Below are 17,538 nucleotides of genomic sequence, written 5' to 3'. Positions count from 1 at the left end.
TTTAATGTGATGGCGATAATGATCTCGGTTGTGCTTTTGATAGCGTTGACGACGCCCACCGCTGCGATCATTACGCATTCAGCTCCAAAAGCGGCACTGTTTGACTGCCTGCCTGGTGGCTGTCAATTTTCTCGCTGAGAGTTACACGGTTTTACCTATTAAGATGACTGCGGTATAGCCGATCCGGGTCTCTACCTGACCGGGTGCTGGGGTAATAGTTAAGTACTATTGGCCGTATGCCAATCATCTACGACTATGATGCTGGAACGGTTGGAGAACGAAGGGAAGGTGCCTTTTCGCGTGACTGACCACAGGCATAACATTTATCGGCACGCGGATTTTTTTATGGCAGAGCCGCGCAAAATGTGAGTGTGCTTTAGGTTTGGATTAAAAAAAAACAAGAAGCTGAGTGAAACTCGCTTTCGGTAGATACTGAGAGGATGCAAATAGGCGTATTTTAGTTCTACGCCCATATCGGTACTTTGTGTTTGTGTTTATCGTTTTACGATTAACTCAAATCGAAGCACACTTTCTAAATTTTCTACAGTCTAAGTAACGAAATAGGTCATTATCGAAATTATGGATCGAATTGCACATATTTGAGTTGATAAATACCTTTCAATCATCTGTCGGGAAGGAAACACGAGCACAAGAATGGAGACGGATGGGTTTTTCCACGCGATCGTCATCTGGCGGATGTCAATCTGTCCGGTTCATACGCAGATGGGATCACGACGATGTGCGTGATCTTGACCTGTCGAAATGTTTCCACCCTCTTCACCCAAGCTAATTCTTAAAGTGAGTTTTTGTTTTGTCTTGTGCCAGTCGGAAATGCTTCGTCAGCTGGCACGTGTAGTTTTTGCGATTATGTAGTCGAAATCCGACATATTATGTAAAAAAAAAAACATTAGATATGACTGTCAAGAAACATTTTAATTAAATAATATTTTTTCTTCTCCTCTTCACAGTCCAAAGCTGTCAACAGACTCATCCCGCCAAACATTCATACGACGCTTCAGCGGCACCTGAAGAACTCGACGAAAGCTCCCTACATACCACAGTAAGTATATTTTTGTAGTCGGTCATGCTGTCCACAGTGTGCGGCTCGGGTGTATCGTGATTTTGTCCGATGGAATTTGGCTGCGTTTTCTGACGAGATCAGTGTCAATCGATATTCAGTACGAGCGTTTGTAGTGTATGCACGGGGCGAAATTGATAGGTTTCCACTTGCAGCAATGCTATTTTAACCGTTTCTCACCATGTGAGCTCGAATTGTAGAAAATGGTATACCATTTTCCATTCAATTGCAATGCAGCAATTTTATTAATACAGATTTAAACCGGGATTTGACCATCTATTTATTTGACATGCCAATTACTGAAGCAGTGCTACTCTCTTACCCACAGATTATCCTATGGGTCAAAGATGTCATGTTGTGGTACCATTTTTTTTAATCACAGCTAATTTCTGAATAGGGCCTATAAAATATATATACGGTTTATGATGAAGCAAAAGATAAAAAATGTTAACTGAACTGAAGGGCACCGATTTACTGCACTGTCGTCCGGCATCCTCGCGACATGTCCAGCCTATCGCATTTTTCCGACCTTCGTCAGATGAACAATGGGAATCGCTCATAATGAACAATAGGTGCCTGCTCCACCAAATATTGTCCGACACAATCTTCGTTCAAATACGCCCAGTGCACGTATGTCCTTCGTGAGCAGCACCACGGTTTCAAGTCTATAGAGAACTACTGGTTCAATTGAGGTTTGTACATCGTTAGTTTCGTACGGCGCCCTATGCTCCTGGATCGAAGCGCCCTGCGGAAGCCAAAGTAGAACCGATTTCCGGTTTCTCCCGGTTTCTGCGAAGCCTATGAGTTGACTACCTTTGCTGAAAATCGTCCCTGTCGTTTCGATGTTGAACAACGTGCAGAAAAGTCCATCTCCTTGCCTCAACCCTGTGTGCGCTGCGAAGCGATTCGAGAGTGTCCCCGATATGCACACGTAACACATCGCTCGATCCAAGGTCAAGTTGTTTATCCGGAACACCACAGTCGGGCATTATTTGCCACAGCTGGTCTCGGTCGACTATATCATACGCTGCGTGAAGTCCACGAAGATTTTATATGTGGGCACGCTGTACTCTCGGCATTTCTGAAGGACATGCTGGAGAGTGTAGATTTGATTCGTAGTAGCGCATGCTTGTGTGAAGCCCGCTTGGCACTACCCTACGAATCCTTTTGCTAGAGAAGAAAGACTGCGGAGCAGAATCTGGGAGAAGGCTGTGTAGGCGGTGTTGATGAACTTAATGCTACGGTAGTTGTTCAATTGTAGCCGATCGCCCGTTTCATAGATGGGACATACAATTTCTCTCATCCATTCCTCCGGTAGTCCCTTTTTTCTCCCAAAACGTGGAAATTACACAGTGGAATGCCATTGCTAGTGCCTCTTTGCCATGTATAGAGCTCTTCATGTAGTCTGTACTTACATGCGGCTCGATTGTGCTTTAGTGACCAAATTTTTGGTCTGATCTCCAGGACATCGGGTACTGGAAAATTGTTTTCGTTTTTAAGCACTCCAAGGTTAACTTCCCTTCTGCCTCTTTCCGTTGCTCCGCTATTGAGGTGCTCATTGAAAAACTGCTTCCTCCTGTCGACACCTCGCGCTCACCTTTTATCTGGCTTACTTCTATAGCCTTTACCTTTTCGTAGAACTCTCGCGTGTCGTAAGCCCGGAACAGTTTTTCTAACTCTTCACGAGCGCTGACCTCCTACTAGCGTTTCTTTCTCCTCAGAATCAAGGTCGGATTGCTTTTCCAAGCTATTTTTTCCTCTCCACCGCTTGACATTCTCCGTCAAATCAGTCATTTTACCGGCTCGACGTTACCTCACCTTGTACCGCGGTTGCCGCCTCTCCGATGGCCAAGCGTATGTTGCTAACTGCGCGTACAATGAATCCTTCTCGTTGTCAAGTCTACCTCCGTGCGGGCAGTGCATGTTGATGATGCTGCAGTTGAAGAAACGACCCTCAATGCTCTACACACACATCCTCTCGTTGATTAACTACCAGTTGATCACGCTATCCTGCATCCTACCCAGCACACAAGGACCCGTTCCCAGCTCGTTGGTTACTTGCGGCCACGGCCCTCCACGCCTCCTCACCTTTGCGACAGATCTGATGCAGAGCCACGATGCCGAACTTGCGGGGTTCAGCACTCTGTCTCCGTTAACAAAATTTAGTGACTTGCAGTTCCAGGTACGAAATTTTCACTCGTGGTCCGTTTTTCGTTGTGGATAATATTTTTTTCCTTCCAAAAGAATCTGGTGTAAAAATGAATTTGAAAAAAATGTTTTCTGACAGCTTTTAATTTTTTTTTGATTCTCCAGGCGAAAAAGGCCAATAAACGTGTTTTATCGACGAGCGCTAAAAGCTATAATTTTCAATTAAACTTTTGTGTTTAGATTAATGTTTTCTTTACTTACATTTCGTTTTTCCATACTCTTCTACCACCTATCCACCGAATTATTTTCTTCCCATAGATAACACTGTGCTACAGCGATTTTGAACTTCTAATGGGACCTAGTGTAGGTCGTAGGTCTTATTGACATTCGCTCATACTAGAAATTTACCAAACACCCCCAAAATCTGAAGTTATGGTCAAAATACGATTTTTTGAACCTCAGTTCTTTCAACTATTTTTAACTCAGTCATTTCTTGATTGATTTTCAATATTTAAGCAGTTTTGGAAAAAAGATGAACAGAGCTATCACTGAAAAATGATGAGTTATTCGAGTTTAAATCTAATTTTTAAGATTGTTTCACGCAATTTTTCAACTAAACTTGAAATTTGCCATCTGTTTTTGCGAGAAAGATACTACAAATACACTAAAATTTTGAAAGTATATTCAATGAAGAATCAAACAAAAGTGGTTTTGTGAAAATCGGTCGGTATTTTTTATGAAAACCAGAATTTTCGGCTTTTATCGCACAATTATTTCACGGTACTACAAATAAAGAAAAAATCAAGAACTTCTTAAGTGACCTAGTTTAGGCCGTAGGTCTTGTTAAGGGTAACATCCGCTCATACTAGAAATTTTCCAAACACCTCTAAAGTTTGAAATTATGGTCAAAATACGTTTTTCGGACCTCAGCGCATACAATTTTTTTAAGTCAGCCATTTTTTGACCGATTTTCAATATTTTAGCAGTTTAGGAAAGGGGATAAACAGAGTTTTTAAATATTTACAGATTTGTACAGATTTGTATATCAACAAAACATGTTGAGTTATTATATTATACGAACCGTGGGGTCTAACGATTGTTTTGTTATCCCGTTACAGTGTATATTTTTTCTACAAGGACAAAACTATTGTTTACAACTTTGCTAAAGATGTTATACCGATCAAAAAAACCATTCTGGTTTTTTTACGGTGTATATTTTTTTCGGAAAAACAAAGTTGTTATTTTCAATATTGCCTAAGACTGATCAAACAAACCGTCCTGGCTCTGAAAATATTTGTAATCATTTACATCCATTTTTCATTAACTCATTTACAAATTAGTCGTGATTCAAGAAAAAAATACCAACGCAAATTTTTGTTGTTACTTACTTCTTCACTGCCATGCGGCCGCGGTGTTTTTTACAGGAAACAAGGTGTCTAGTATCAGCACTTTATTCCGGCGAAAGAATGTAGAGTATTTTTTTTTTATTCTCGCTTATTTTCCGTCGGTCTAGTTCCGCCACTGTTGTGGCCAATCACCGACGCCCAGGGAGGCGACCCCACACCCAGGACCCTAACTCACGACCCGTTTATTAACGGACCCGCGCCAACGGCTTTACTTCCTCATGCGATAGAAGGCGTGATCCCAGAGATTTTTCGCCTCAGAAAATCTCCCGGTGTCGGCTAGGATTGAATCTAGACCAGTTGGGTTGGTTGTGAGTGGATCACGCCACCTCACAACCATCGACACCTATGTCGGCGGTGGGATTCGAACCCAGGCGTCGAGCGTGGTTAGCGGAGACGTTACAGAATGTAGAGTAATTGAGCCCGAATTTTGTATGAGCAGTTTTTTCGAGAAGATAAAACTTTCGTGATTTATCACTAAATTAAATTCGAATTGTCGATTTCCATTGGGACCCGACTGATTATATCATGCGATGAACAACAATCCAAATATCGTTCTCGAATTGCCTATTGATTGAATTACGCAACGATTTATTTAAACAGTACGTGCGTTGCACGGTAAGCGGTATCGCTGATGACAGCAGGAAAACACTTCATCTTTTACGTTTTTCTCCCCTATTCTTTTTCTTCTGCATTCATATTCTTTGAGAGTCAGCGACGTGAGCGTGCCAAACCACTGTTTTACTAATCACGTTCTGCTGCATGATATTCTTTGTTTTAGGTTGCCCTCTCTCAAACTGCCTCTCTCTTCAATATTTTTTAGAAATCTAATTTTTTATCAAAGTTTTTTCCTTGGTTGTAGCCATTCGCAGGACATTTTAAATATCTCACTTAACCCTCTAGTGCCCAAGGCCGCCATTTGGCGGGCTTCAGTCGAAGTTCCGAAAAGCTTTAATAAATACTTAAAAAGTGTTTACAATGGTTCATAATGATTTTATCGAAGTCCGTTTAGAAATTAATTTGGGCACTAGAGGGTTAATTAGGAATTGTAAGACCATCTCATTCTTCACAGTATTTGTAATCATTTGTTGTCCTATAAATAAAATATATATATAGTTTCATGAATATATGTGAAATAAAGCGAAAATTCGCGCTAGGGAAAGATTTCCGTCGTACAATGCCCCCTATTTCTCTTTTTCAAGTTCTTTGTATTCAAAGATTAATAAGGTTAAGATCAGAGTTTTGCAATGAGTATTGAATTGATTGCTATTTAAAAAAAAAAAAACTATGAGAATGTTGAAGATAAAACATCCCTTATAACAAAACCAGATTTTATAAAAACAACACTCATGTTGTCCGGCTCTGAATCCAAAAACTACCCCAAACAGAATACTTTGACACAGTTGTTGATTTACAAGCGATTCAAATTTTCATAATATTCATTAAAGTTGAGAGGTGTATCTTTTGGTACGAGTCCCTGTTCACTCCCATAATCAAAAATACAAATTCATAATAAAATTAAATCAAACCGAGGTCGGTTACACATTTGATTTCCTATCGTCTTTCCGATTTGTGTGGGATTCGGTTGGCCTTTACGCAGTAGATAAAAAACCAAGATGGGTGAGTAACTTTGATAGCGCTTCCGCCGCTGGTTCTGATGCTGATGCTGATGTCGAGATCTCTTTCATTTTTTTTCTGCTTTTTTTGCCTCTTTGATCCGCTTCTAATCTCTCATGAAATTTTATGAATGAAGTAAAAACTTTTTGGCAGCAGGCTGCTTTCGGATCAGTGCCGTCGGTCTCTCGGAAAGTGCAAGGTTTGTGTTTTTGCGTTCTGCTACCCAGAAGCGCAAGTGCCAAATCACTGAAGGGAATATATAATTTAATTTCGATGTGTACTTTGGGTGTAATGAATGTTTTTAGCTTGTTGGCAGCGATTTCGGATAGCGTTAGTTTTGAGACGCAACCAAGAATGATTCAGTGTTGTGGCTGTTAAATAGATATTTGAAATGATTTATTTTGTTTGCTCACTTCTAGATTCCATTTTCCCAATGGCAAACCACCGCCATCGATTACGACCGAGACAACAATGCAACGACTGGAGCAGGTCTTCGATAATCTTCCCAACTACGAATGCAGTCGGGATAAGTTCCACATGATTGTCACCATGTGCCAAGTGCCACTGTACTGGCGAGTTCCACTCTTCATGTGCACCCCACTGACGCCTAATGGCTGTGTGAACGGCGATAAGTTCATCGGTTTCTGGCGGCAGTAAGTATTCTGAACCGATAACCGTCCACCCATCAAATTCTAACTGCAATTTTTCGCTTCCAGGATGACCTCCTTCTGTCATGATCCACCGTCCCGCTTTGTGTATATCATGTCCAGGGGCGATCGGACCCGGCCTTACATTCTACCAGAGGATTTCGCCCCACTAATACAGGACGTGGTCGACACGCATCCTGGGTTGGCATTCCTGAAGGAGGCAGCCGAGTTCCACTCACGCTACGTGCACACCGTGATAGCCCGAATATATTACAACGTGAACCGCAGCTGGACGGGGAAGATAACGACTCCGGAGCTGCGCAAGTCCAACCTGCTCGAGGTGATGCAGCTGCTCGAGGAGGAGGAGGACATCAACCAGATTATGGCGTACTTCAGTTACGAGCACTTTTACGTCATATACTGTAAATTCTGGGAACTGGATCGAGATCATGATCTGTTCATCGACCAGCAGGATTTGGCTAGGCATAATGATCATGGTGATTAGCTTTAGTTTAAGTGGTTGGAGGTGTGTGAATTTAGCAGATTTAATAACCTATTATTTGAATCGTTACAGCGCTGTCGTCGCGCATGATCGAACGCATCTTTTCTGGCTGTGTGACGCGTGGGCCCCGACGAAACAATCCTAACCCGATCGTGATGGGGCCAAATGGACCAAAGATGTCGTATACGGACTTCGTCTGGTTTCTACTAGCCGAGGAGGACAAAACGCACCCGACGGCGATCGAGTACTGGTTCCGCTGTATGGACGTTGACGGTGACGGGATGCTTTCGATGTACGAGCTGGAGTACTTCTACGAGGAGCAGCAGCATCGGATGGAATCGCTCGGCATTGAAACGCTACCCTTTGAAGACTGCTTGTGCCAGGTTAGTGCGATGTGGGAAGTGCATTGCAAATGTGCGCGTAATTTATGAGTTTTTTTTTTGCTACTCTCCCTCGCTAGATGCTGGATATGATTAAGCCTACCACACCCGGCTGCATCACGCTTGCTGATCTGAAACGATGCAAGATGACGCCCATCTTCTTCGATACGTTCTTCAACCTGGAGAAATACATGGAACACGAGCAGCGGGATCCATTCGCGCAACGTGATAATGACGATGTAGGAATTTGATTTCAATCAAGCGTACAATTTTGTGCAATAATCCTGGAATTTCAAATTACTCTTTGTTGCAATTTTTTTACCCGTTTGTTTTCGTTTGGTTTCATTGCAGCTCTCGGACTGGGACCGTTATGCCGCCCAGGAATACGAACTACTGGTGGCCGAAGAGGGAGGCGACACGCAAGGGTAAATAGCTGTCGTACTTTTTTTTCTGCACTTAAAACTGGAGATTCTCCGCTTTACATTGACAGCAGACAATGCACTCACAGTCGTATATATAAATTATATTTACTCACCATTAAACTGCACCACTAGAATTAGTTTTTCGATTCTTACTCTTCAATCTAACAATCGTTATCAGGACCGCCTATCCTCTATCTCTTTCTCTCATGTGTCTCTGCTCAACTCAACTGGCTTATTTACATTCCAATATCAGGACAACTACTAAAACGGCATTTCAGCTGCCATCATATGGAAATGCCTATATCGCTGCGATCCAACGCAACTCCTCAATTTTATAAAACGAATGAAATAAAACAAATTTCCATTTATGTTTTTTTTTCTGTTGATAACTTTGCTTTTTTCCAAAGTAATGAAAATGTTCTTGTTAAGGTTAATTTTGTAAGATTTTTTTTCATATAATTACATTGTTTGTCTTTCTGTCTTTGTTTCATTTCTTCCCTTTTTTTCATACGCATATACAACACTCACACTTTGTTTTTGGTGAAGGGAGGAAGAAGCCCGATAAAGAATACCTTTTGGTGAAAGATTTTGTATGAAAGAAGTGTTTACAAAGTAGCGCGACACTAGGGGTAAGAGTACACACAATACATGCTACCAGTAATAGACTAAACCAAGCCATTTTGTTCGGAAAAGCATACACACTCATGCATTATTCACATTGTGTGCCAGCTCTGTTAATCCGTCATCGTGTAACACGTCTTCAGCTCTCTCGTTGTATAATGGTCTATATCCTGCTACCTTCTAGAATGTGCAACTACCAAACAAACGGTTCGACTCCTTCTGAGGGATGAGACTGAAGTTGTAGTCGGCTTGTGTAATACCATTTGAATATTTAATTGTCATCATCTTCAATAGTTTAACATTCATTCCCAGGGTCATTCAGTATTATCTCAAATCGTTGGAAAATCATGATTGCTAGTATTTACTGTAACGGGTGCATTTCGCACTGTGTCGTACTTTCCCTCTTACTTTCCTTCTCGACTTGTTTGCATCAGCGGGTGTATCTGTCCTCTACTTTTCATTGAGCTTATTGGAAGCATTATGTTACTAATTGTCAACAGAGATTTAAGTTAATCGTAAGGTGCTTGTATTATTGATAATAACGCCTATTAATGATGGTTATTTACAAAACAACCTCAATGTGAGCAAAAATTTTACACTAAGAGGTGAAATTGCTATGATTCACTAGATTCACTAGATATTTGCTAGATTTACTAGACACCACGCTGCTTTTATACGTAATTTAATGTTGCGACTTATTAACAATTTGTGTAATCTAATTGATGAATAATTTTATTTGTTGTTTTACTTCTACTTTACATAGAACATAGCGGATAGTAAAGCTCAGCTTTACTATCGAGCTTTGCAAACTCAGCCACAAGCGACATTTTTAAAGTTTTGAAACATTTTAGATATTTTTGTCATTGATTTTTTTAGCAATCACAACCTTCTATTCCTTCAATTCAGCCCCAAAGCTATTCAACTCTTATACCCAAACAAGTGTACAATTGAAAACAAATACTCCAGTCGATTGTTATCGGAACATCCCCATCCGGTTTTGTGACTCCGATGGCAACGACGGAACGGGCAGCGATAAACGTTGTAACTAATCCCTTTTTGATTGGCGTGTTGGGTGGAAAATTCTCGTTAGGTGTAAATAAATAATACTTTCGAAGCGAAAAAAACGTTGATAGGGCACTGTGGGGTGTAGTGAAGAGCACCAAAAAAAACACTTAGCAGAGATGAAACTTGATGTTCAAAATCTGTGTAGAGCTTATAATTTTGGAAAGCACAGACAAACACAGTTGCTGGATTTTTACTGGGGGGTGTTGGGTAGTGTATTTAGAAATTGTTGAGAATGAGTGTAGTGACTAGCTGAATAGCTGCATTTTAAGTATCGCACGCAGTAGAGACAATTAGGGGCAATGTTAGTCTGCTAAAGTAAACGACAAATTCTGATTTTGTGAAGATCAGATTTTTCTAAAAGCTAAGCCTAATGAGCAAATTTAGACCATTTGATTAGCTGCTAGTTCGGATAGAAGCATCGGAACTGCAACCCTGCTGTAGATACAAACACCAGTGCTGACACCCACTATCAGTGGAAACTCGTTGAACCTAATAATTATTTTTATATTCTTTTTCCTCACTGTGTAACTAACCACCAACCCGTGTAATACCCGTGTAACACCACGTGACCATCATCAGATTCGGTAGTCTCGAAGCAGCCGACGACGATGAATATGCTCCCGTTTCGTCACGACGACCTTTATCGGGTGCTTCGTCAGCTGCTGCTGGTCCAGCGACCGAGACCAATACTTCCATTAACCGGACCATCAGTACCGTGTCCATTTCCTCTGCCATTAGCACTCATCAGCACTCGAGCGGAAAGACGGACAGTAAGACTGCCTCCTCCGCCAAGCGCTCGTCATCCTTGAGCTCAACTACTGCTGCTACTACTGCCGCCACTGCTGCTGCTGCCGCTGCCGCCACCGTCGCTAGTACTTCCGCTGCACCGAAGCAGGGCGGCAGAAAGGCGATCGATAATGACATTAGCACATTTTTTAACGCATTCTGTGTGTAAGTAACGCCTGCCTCCTGTCGAAAAGCAAACCGTATGCGAACGTTTCTTTACTCTTTAAATAATAATAATTAGTGTCCTCCTTTTACTATCTTCTTATAAATATTGCTTTCTTTGTTCACTCCACTCTTAGAAAGTAAACCACTTCCCCTCTCAAGCTTCCACAAATTGTTGAACCATCATAAATTGAATGCAGCAAATTTGTACGCTAGTCGCAAAGATCGGGAATCAATTGGACATCACGTGTCATGTTGTACAAAAAATCATACTTCAATCAGGCCCCCGAAACGAAGCAAAAGAAAAATTAAACTGACAAACATCGGAATCACGTACACTTTTTTAATTGCGCACCAGACAAGCTCGTGAGCCATAGAAAAAGTGGTGAACCCCGCCAATGGTCAGTGTTCCGTTTTCCCTCCACTACTCTGTATCGTTTCTTTCCCCCTTCGTTTTTCCGACCCCTACTTTGTCGATTGCCGTTTCAATAATAATTCACAAGTCTCTAGTGTCTATTTGTTCTATGTTGTGTAGATATGGCATATTTTCGTCTAATCTCTTTGTTACAAATATAATAACCTTACATGTGTTTCCACACTTTTGCTACTATGACATGTTCGATACACAAAAAAAAACAAAAGTAAAACTATGTTGTCTTCTTAGTGTGTACATATCGACGTTTATGTGCCCTTAAGTCTTGCTCGTAAATATTGACCCAATACACATGAGTCCTGGTGTTGAACAACATAGGACGAAAAATGTTGATTCTCAGAATATCTCTCCATTCGCTGTTCAGTATTCGGATCTGAGTAATTTGTATGTTTGTATCCAATGGATTTTCGTGTTTCTACGCATAACTTTGTTTATAGCACCAACTTCAATGAAAATATGTATAAAAAGCAGCCATGTAAATAATAAGAAATATTAAAAAAACCTTTAAAAACATTATTTTAAACTGGGGATGACACCGAAAATGATTTTATTTTTCTTGTTCCGTTCCTCTCTGTTTTAAAATATTGCGTGTGAGATCTGTTTTATGCAAATAATTAGAAGTTCAAAAAATGTTATCACTTTGAGGCAACAAAAAATTAATTTGCAACATTTTGATGCCTACGATTTCTCAACTGTCCGAGGAAAATTATTCTTCGATTTTTTGTTTCATATTTACCACAATGATCATTTTTGAAAATTTCTATTCGTCATAAATCCTTGTACTAACAATTTACATTGTTTAGTTTTAAAATGATGGTTTATTGAAAATGTTATAAAAATTGATTTTCTTTTCGACAGAAGTTTAATGAGAAAATAGCCAACACGATTCATTTGTCATTGTTTTGTTTTTATTATTTTTATTATTTAAAGAAGATTTTTATGAGAAGTAAATATACCATTGGATCATAGTTTTAGCTCTCCAGTTTCAAATTATGAACTCCCAAAAATATTTAATCGGTGAAAGTTTTTTTTATCCTCGATTTTTTATTCCAGATTTAACAAAATTACACCTTTTAAAATTTAAAAAAATATAGAAACAAGAACTCTCCCAGCTGGTCTCGAGGTACGGTAACAAGCCAGTCGTCGTAGGTTCGAGTCTCGGCTCGGGAGAGACTGTTAGTGTTAGTAGGATCGTAGCGCTAGCCCCGCAATTGTCCTGCACACTTAACAGTTAGCTGCGGAGTCTGTGTATAACAAACAGAAGATCGAGTTCCGATACGGAATGTACCACCAAGGCTTTGCTTTAGAAACAAGATGCCCAGGCTTCTAATTCCGTTTTGGTTGGAATCGTTACGGGTTCTATCGACGTGGTCTGTTCAATAATCGTAAACATATTCCGGACAAACCTAACGAAAAGTTTATAATGAAACAAAATTCAAGACAATTAAACATCATAAAGTTCACTTTAGAATACCTATACACCGCTATGTAGCAACTACCACAAAGTAGCAATTACCACAAAGTACTTTACATTATTTTCAGAATAATTATAGAAAGTTTCGTACGATGTACTGTTTCAGGTTTGGATGAACACTGTCCGCACATCATATAACGGTTACGCGTAGCGGGAGACTTGGGTTTTCAATATTATTTAATATCATTCATTGATTCATTAATTTAAATATTAAGAATAAACATAACTAAATGTGGGTGGATTACCGTAGAAAATTTCAGTAATTGTAACTGGAATAAACTTTTTTTTCGGATTTAAAATATTTATATTTTTTTAATAAAATGGGGTAATTTTGTTAAATGTGATATCAAACATCGAGGACAAAGCAAATTTTCACCAATAAAATATTTGAAACTGGAGGGTAAAACTATGATTTTAGAAACATTTTAGGTTAGTTAATTTTATGAAAATCGTCTTTAAACATAGCGTGTTCTGATAATCAAACGCAGCAGTGATAGAAAGATTGATTGATTAAGTTGATTAGGCTACTGCCCACTCGTGAAATCTTACCTTTTTAAAGCTAGAAACTGTATAAAACGCGCATCACTTTAGGCATCTTATGATGAAAAACTATCATTAAATACGGGTAACATGGTATAAAGTTCCCATTCAAGCTGAATTTACACTCAAAATGTTTCGTCATCCCAAAAAGAGACATTCTAATATTTTAATCGGTACTCTCTCTATTCTAAGATGTTTCTGTCATGATATACTCGGAATAGAAGTTTCTGTGGGCAAATTGAGCTATTGTTTTTTTTTTTTTTGAAACACGATTCGTTTTTGAAAAACTATTTAAAAATGATATCTAGTCTAGTCTAGTCTACACTAACACAGCCAGTACTTGAAAGGATCCTGGAAAATGATATCCACCATTTTAAAAATGGTTTCCATACATTTTTCTTGTCAACGGCCAGGCCTACTGTGTAGCGCAATATAATACACTAAAATCGCTTTTTACGTGGAGGATACGTGCCGCGTAAAAAGAAACCGCGTAAAAAAACCGCGTAAATCCGGAATCCGCGTAAACAAAAACCGCGTAAATTTCGGAATCCGCGTAAAAACAACCGAAATCCGGGCAAAAAAAAAATTCCGCGTAAATTCCGGAATCCGCGTGAATTCCGGAATCCGCGTAAAAAAATACCGCGTAAATTCCGGAATCCGCGTAAAAAAACCGCGTAAAAAGCGACCTTTTTTTCTGTGTGGACTCATCACTGCGACCAGAGACATTTTGATCTATTGTGATGCCCAGGTGTTCCCTGTACTCCGCACTTCATATTATTGGCAGTATCACTATTGAAGTGAATGATACGCTTTTTTTTATTCATATGCTTGTGTGTGAGAGTTTACCCTTTCATTTCAAGCTTACTGCTCTACTATACCGAGCCTCTTTTCTATCCTACCAATATCGCCAAATTACAATTCCCTGAACTGAGGCTACACCTAACGTTTCTCTCTGGCCAGGTTTATTCTAAGAGGGACTTATTTTGTCAAGAGGAAGGAGTCTTATCGAACCTCGTTCCTCCTACCAACACCGCGTCACAGCCACAATTCCCTGAAGAGGTACTCATGCTTCACCTCTGGTCAGGTTTATTATAAGTAGGACTTATATTTTTGTCAAGAGGAAGGAGTCGTATAGAAACTTCGTTCCTCCAGCCAAGACCGCGTCATAATTACAATTCCCTGAAGAGAACTATTGTACGTTACTCAGAATAGTTTTATTATAAGAGGGACTTTTTTGTTAGGATGAAAGTCAGCAAGGGTACTATAGAATTCAGCTTGAAGGAAGGGTATGTAGTAGAGAGCCTGAGAATGAACCCATGTTAAAGTCCTTTGACAACCAAATGGCCTGATTCTACTAAGATGAGAACCCACGACCACTTGCTTATCAAAGCGGACTCTGTAACCTTGCGGCTACGAAGCTCTCAAAAAAAGCGACCTTAGTGTACAATATAATCTAAGATCGGGGACAATCCGTACCAACCGATCCGTATGTAAGAAGTAATATAATTCGTTGGGAGTGACAAAGCTAAGAAAGTACACTCCTTTGTTGACCAATCTTCTGGGATGGAACATAGGTATTTCCTCCTTATGTTCGGGTTTCGAAACCAAGGATATAGTAAGTAAAAGTATTGTAAAAGGAAAAGTATTGATGATTACAAATATTTTTAGAGCCAAATAGGTTTATACCCCCCGAGATTTCTTCAATCGGGTTTTGCATAAGACTGCTGCAGAAAACCTGCCAAAGCTGTTCGAATTATATTTAAAAATGTTTATTTCTTGAAAAACTTTTTTTTTTTCGTTAAAAACTACCAAAGATTAGCTAAGCATTCACGAAGTAATAAAAGACAAAAATGTTGAAATTTTCCAGAAAAGATAAATAAACAATTAAAAACAAAGCAAAGTTGTAGACAGTAATTTTGTCAAGCAGACAGTATGTGAAGTAGGGAGAGCGAAAAATAAGCGAACTGGAAATATGCTACAGATTTGGAAAAATATACCGCATTCCGACGGGACTTGAACCCGCAATCTTCCTGTCTCCGGTATGGTGTTTTGACCAATTAAACTATGGGGAACGGTGGTACTGTTCCACAATCTATATCGTATCACATTCCACTGCCGACTTATTCTATTGCTCATCCCTAACTACACACACTGTTGTGCAAGCGTTATTTATAGACTGAAAGGAATGTCTCATCACACACAGAAGAGTCAGCGGATGCTGATAACTCTTATAGACCTGTGTGATCGAGACCAAAGTCAATCTACGTCGTGCTTGCAAGTGCGACACAACAACGGAAGGAGACAGGGAGATTGCGGGTTCGAATAATTTTGTCCTTCCAAAAAGAAAAATACACCTTAAGACATAAGTTTTTTTTTAAGAAAAAACAGAAAAATATAAGTATACTTTTGAAGGACAGAATTATAATCTAACATTTGTATCTCCTCCTCAAAAACGAGTCGTAATTCAAAAAAAAATTAATTTTTCTGGCCTCTAGAAGGGTTTTTCGGCCATTTTGAGCTTAATTCGGGATCATTTTTCATTTCAGCCATTTTTAGCAACGTTTCAACCAAACTGAAAATAGTTGATTGAAATGGTTGCCCGGTGTGGGGCCTATAGTAGCTGGCAACATCTCCGCCAACCACGCTGGTGGCCTGGGTTTCGAATCCCAACGCCAACACAGCTGTAAATGGTTGTTGGGTGGCGTGATCCATTCAAAACCAACCCAGCCGACACCTGGGGATTTTCTAAAGCGAATAATCTCTGGGATCACATCTTCCATCGCATGAGGAAGTAAAGCCGTTGGCGCCGGTCCATTCAACTGGTCGTAAGTTAGGATCCTGGGTGGCGTCCCCTTTCCGGGTATCGGTGATTGACACAATGGCGGAACTAGACCGACGGAGAGTAAGCAAAAAATGGTTGCTCGTTTTTTTTTGTAGAATTGCTTTGAAGCTCAATACTTGGAATAAGGCTCAAAAAAATTAAAAAAAGCGTTAAAGGAACTAAAAACAGTATAGCTCAAAAACTTTGAAAATCCCGAGAACCCTAGCAAAATTAAAAAGCCCTAAACAGTTAAAAAAGTTCTAAAGAAGCTCAAAAATGCTTCAAAGAGTTTTATAAAGTTAAAAAATTCAAAAAATCTCCTGAGTTTAAAAAGTTAAAAATATAGCTTAATGAAACTCAAAACTTGGAAAAGCTCCTAAGCTCAAAAAAGCCCAAAAAAGGCTTGAAAGCTCCAAAAAGCTTAACAACTTGAAAAACTTACAAGCTCAAAAAGTCCAAAATTTTATTGCTCAATGTTTCAAAAAGGTCACAGCGTACAAAAGCTTTGAAACTTGAAAACGCCCAAAAATTAGACATGGCTCCCAGGCCCGAAAATGCTCAGTATTCAATCAGAAGCTCATTATTCGAAATAAAAAATGCTTTAAATCTCGAAAAAGTTGAAAAACTCTAGAAATTAGAAGAACTCAAAAAAGTTCAAAAAGGCTCAAAGCTCTTAAAAAGTCTAAAGAGTGTAAACTCAAAATGTCCTGGCTCCGCCTAGACATACACTGAATTGGAAAAAATCTACAAAGTTCAAAATGGCTCAGAAAGCTCGAAACAGTATACCTCATTGTTCAAAAAAGCTCCCAGCTCAAAACAAACTCTAAAGCTAAAAAACCCAAAAGCTCAGAAACCCCAAAAGCTCAAAAAAGTCCTTAAGAGCTCGAAAATCTCAGCAAGCTCAGAAACTTTCAAAAGCTTGAAAAAACTTAGAAAAGTTTGAGAAAGTTTAGTTCAAAAAGATCGAAAAAGATTAAAATCGGTTCGGAGCTTGAAAAAGCTTAAAACCTTCGAAGAGCTTAAAAATACGTTTGAGGTCAAAATAGTTTATTTTATGCTCTGAGGTATCCGAAAATGCTCAATAAAAATCGAAAAGGCTCAGAAGCTTTAAAAAGTTTATAAACGAACTCGAAAAATCTCTAAAGTTCAAAAAGCTCGAAATATTAATGATTAAGAAGCTCATAGCTTAGAAAAAGTTTAAAAGCTCAATGATGCCAAAAGACCAAATAGGCTTAAAAGTTCCAAGAAGCTCATAAGCTCATAAGTATAAAAAGTTTAAAAATTCTTAAAGCTCTTAAAAACTCCAAAGAATTTTGAAAACTCAAAAAGTCTCAAAAAACATAGCTCAAAAATTTTACAGAATTCAAAAATGTTGAAAATTGCTCAAAACATTACAATGTACAAAAAAGCTTCCAGACAAAAAAAAAACCCAAAAACTC

At 39.3% G+C, this 17,538-nt stretch overlaps 1 protein-coding gene across 20 annotated transcripts in view; it reads left to right on the top strand.

The window, feature by feature from the left end:
• The window catches only part of LOC129732054 (uncharacterized), a 126,733-nt gene that overhangs the window by 100,854 nt on the left and 8,341 nt on the right, over window positions 1-17,538 (top strand). For 15 of the 20 annotated variants that reach the window (XM_055692520.1, XM_055692521.1, XM_055692518.1 and 12 more), the window contains 7 exons: window positions 969-1,060; window positions 6,666-6,899; window positions 6,963-7,390; window positions 7,468-7,778; window positions 7,856-8,014; window positions 8,127-8,200; window positions 10,463-10,834. In XM_055692520.1, the coding sequence (XP_055548495.1) occupies window positions 969-1,060; window positions 6,666-6,899; window positions 6,963-7,390; window positions 7,468-7,778; window positions 7,856-8,014; window positions 8,127-8,200; window positions 10,463-10,834 (1,670 nt within the window). Of the gene's footprint in view, window positions 1-968; window positions 1,061-6,665; window positions 6,900-6,962; window positions 7,391-7,467; window positions 7,779-7,855; window positions 8,015-8,126; window positions 8,201-8,743; window positions 8,827-10,462; window positions 10,835-17,538 lie in introns of those variants that run through there. The other 5 variants (XR_008729152.1, XR_008729153.1, XM_055692534.1 and 2 more) reach the window with 3 other exon arrangements.

This window comes from Wyeomyia smithii, chromosome 3 (genome assembly GCF_029784165.1).
Source record: "Wyeomyia smithii strain HCP4-BCI-WySm-NY-G18 chromosome 3, ASM2978416v1, whole genome shotgun sequence".
Classification (NCBI taxonomy): Eukaryota; Metazoa; Arthropoda; class Insecta; order Diptera; family Culicidae; genus Wyeomyia; species Wyeomyia smithii.
The sequence above is the reverse complement of the archived record's forward strand: the minus strand, read 5'-3'. Positions and strand labels throughout refer to the sequence as shown.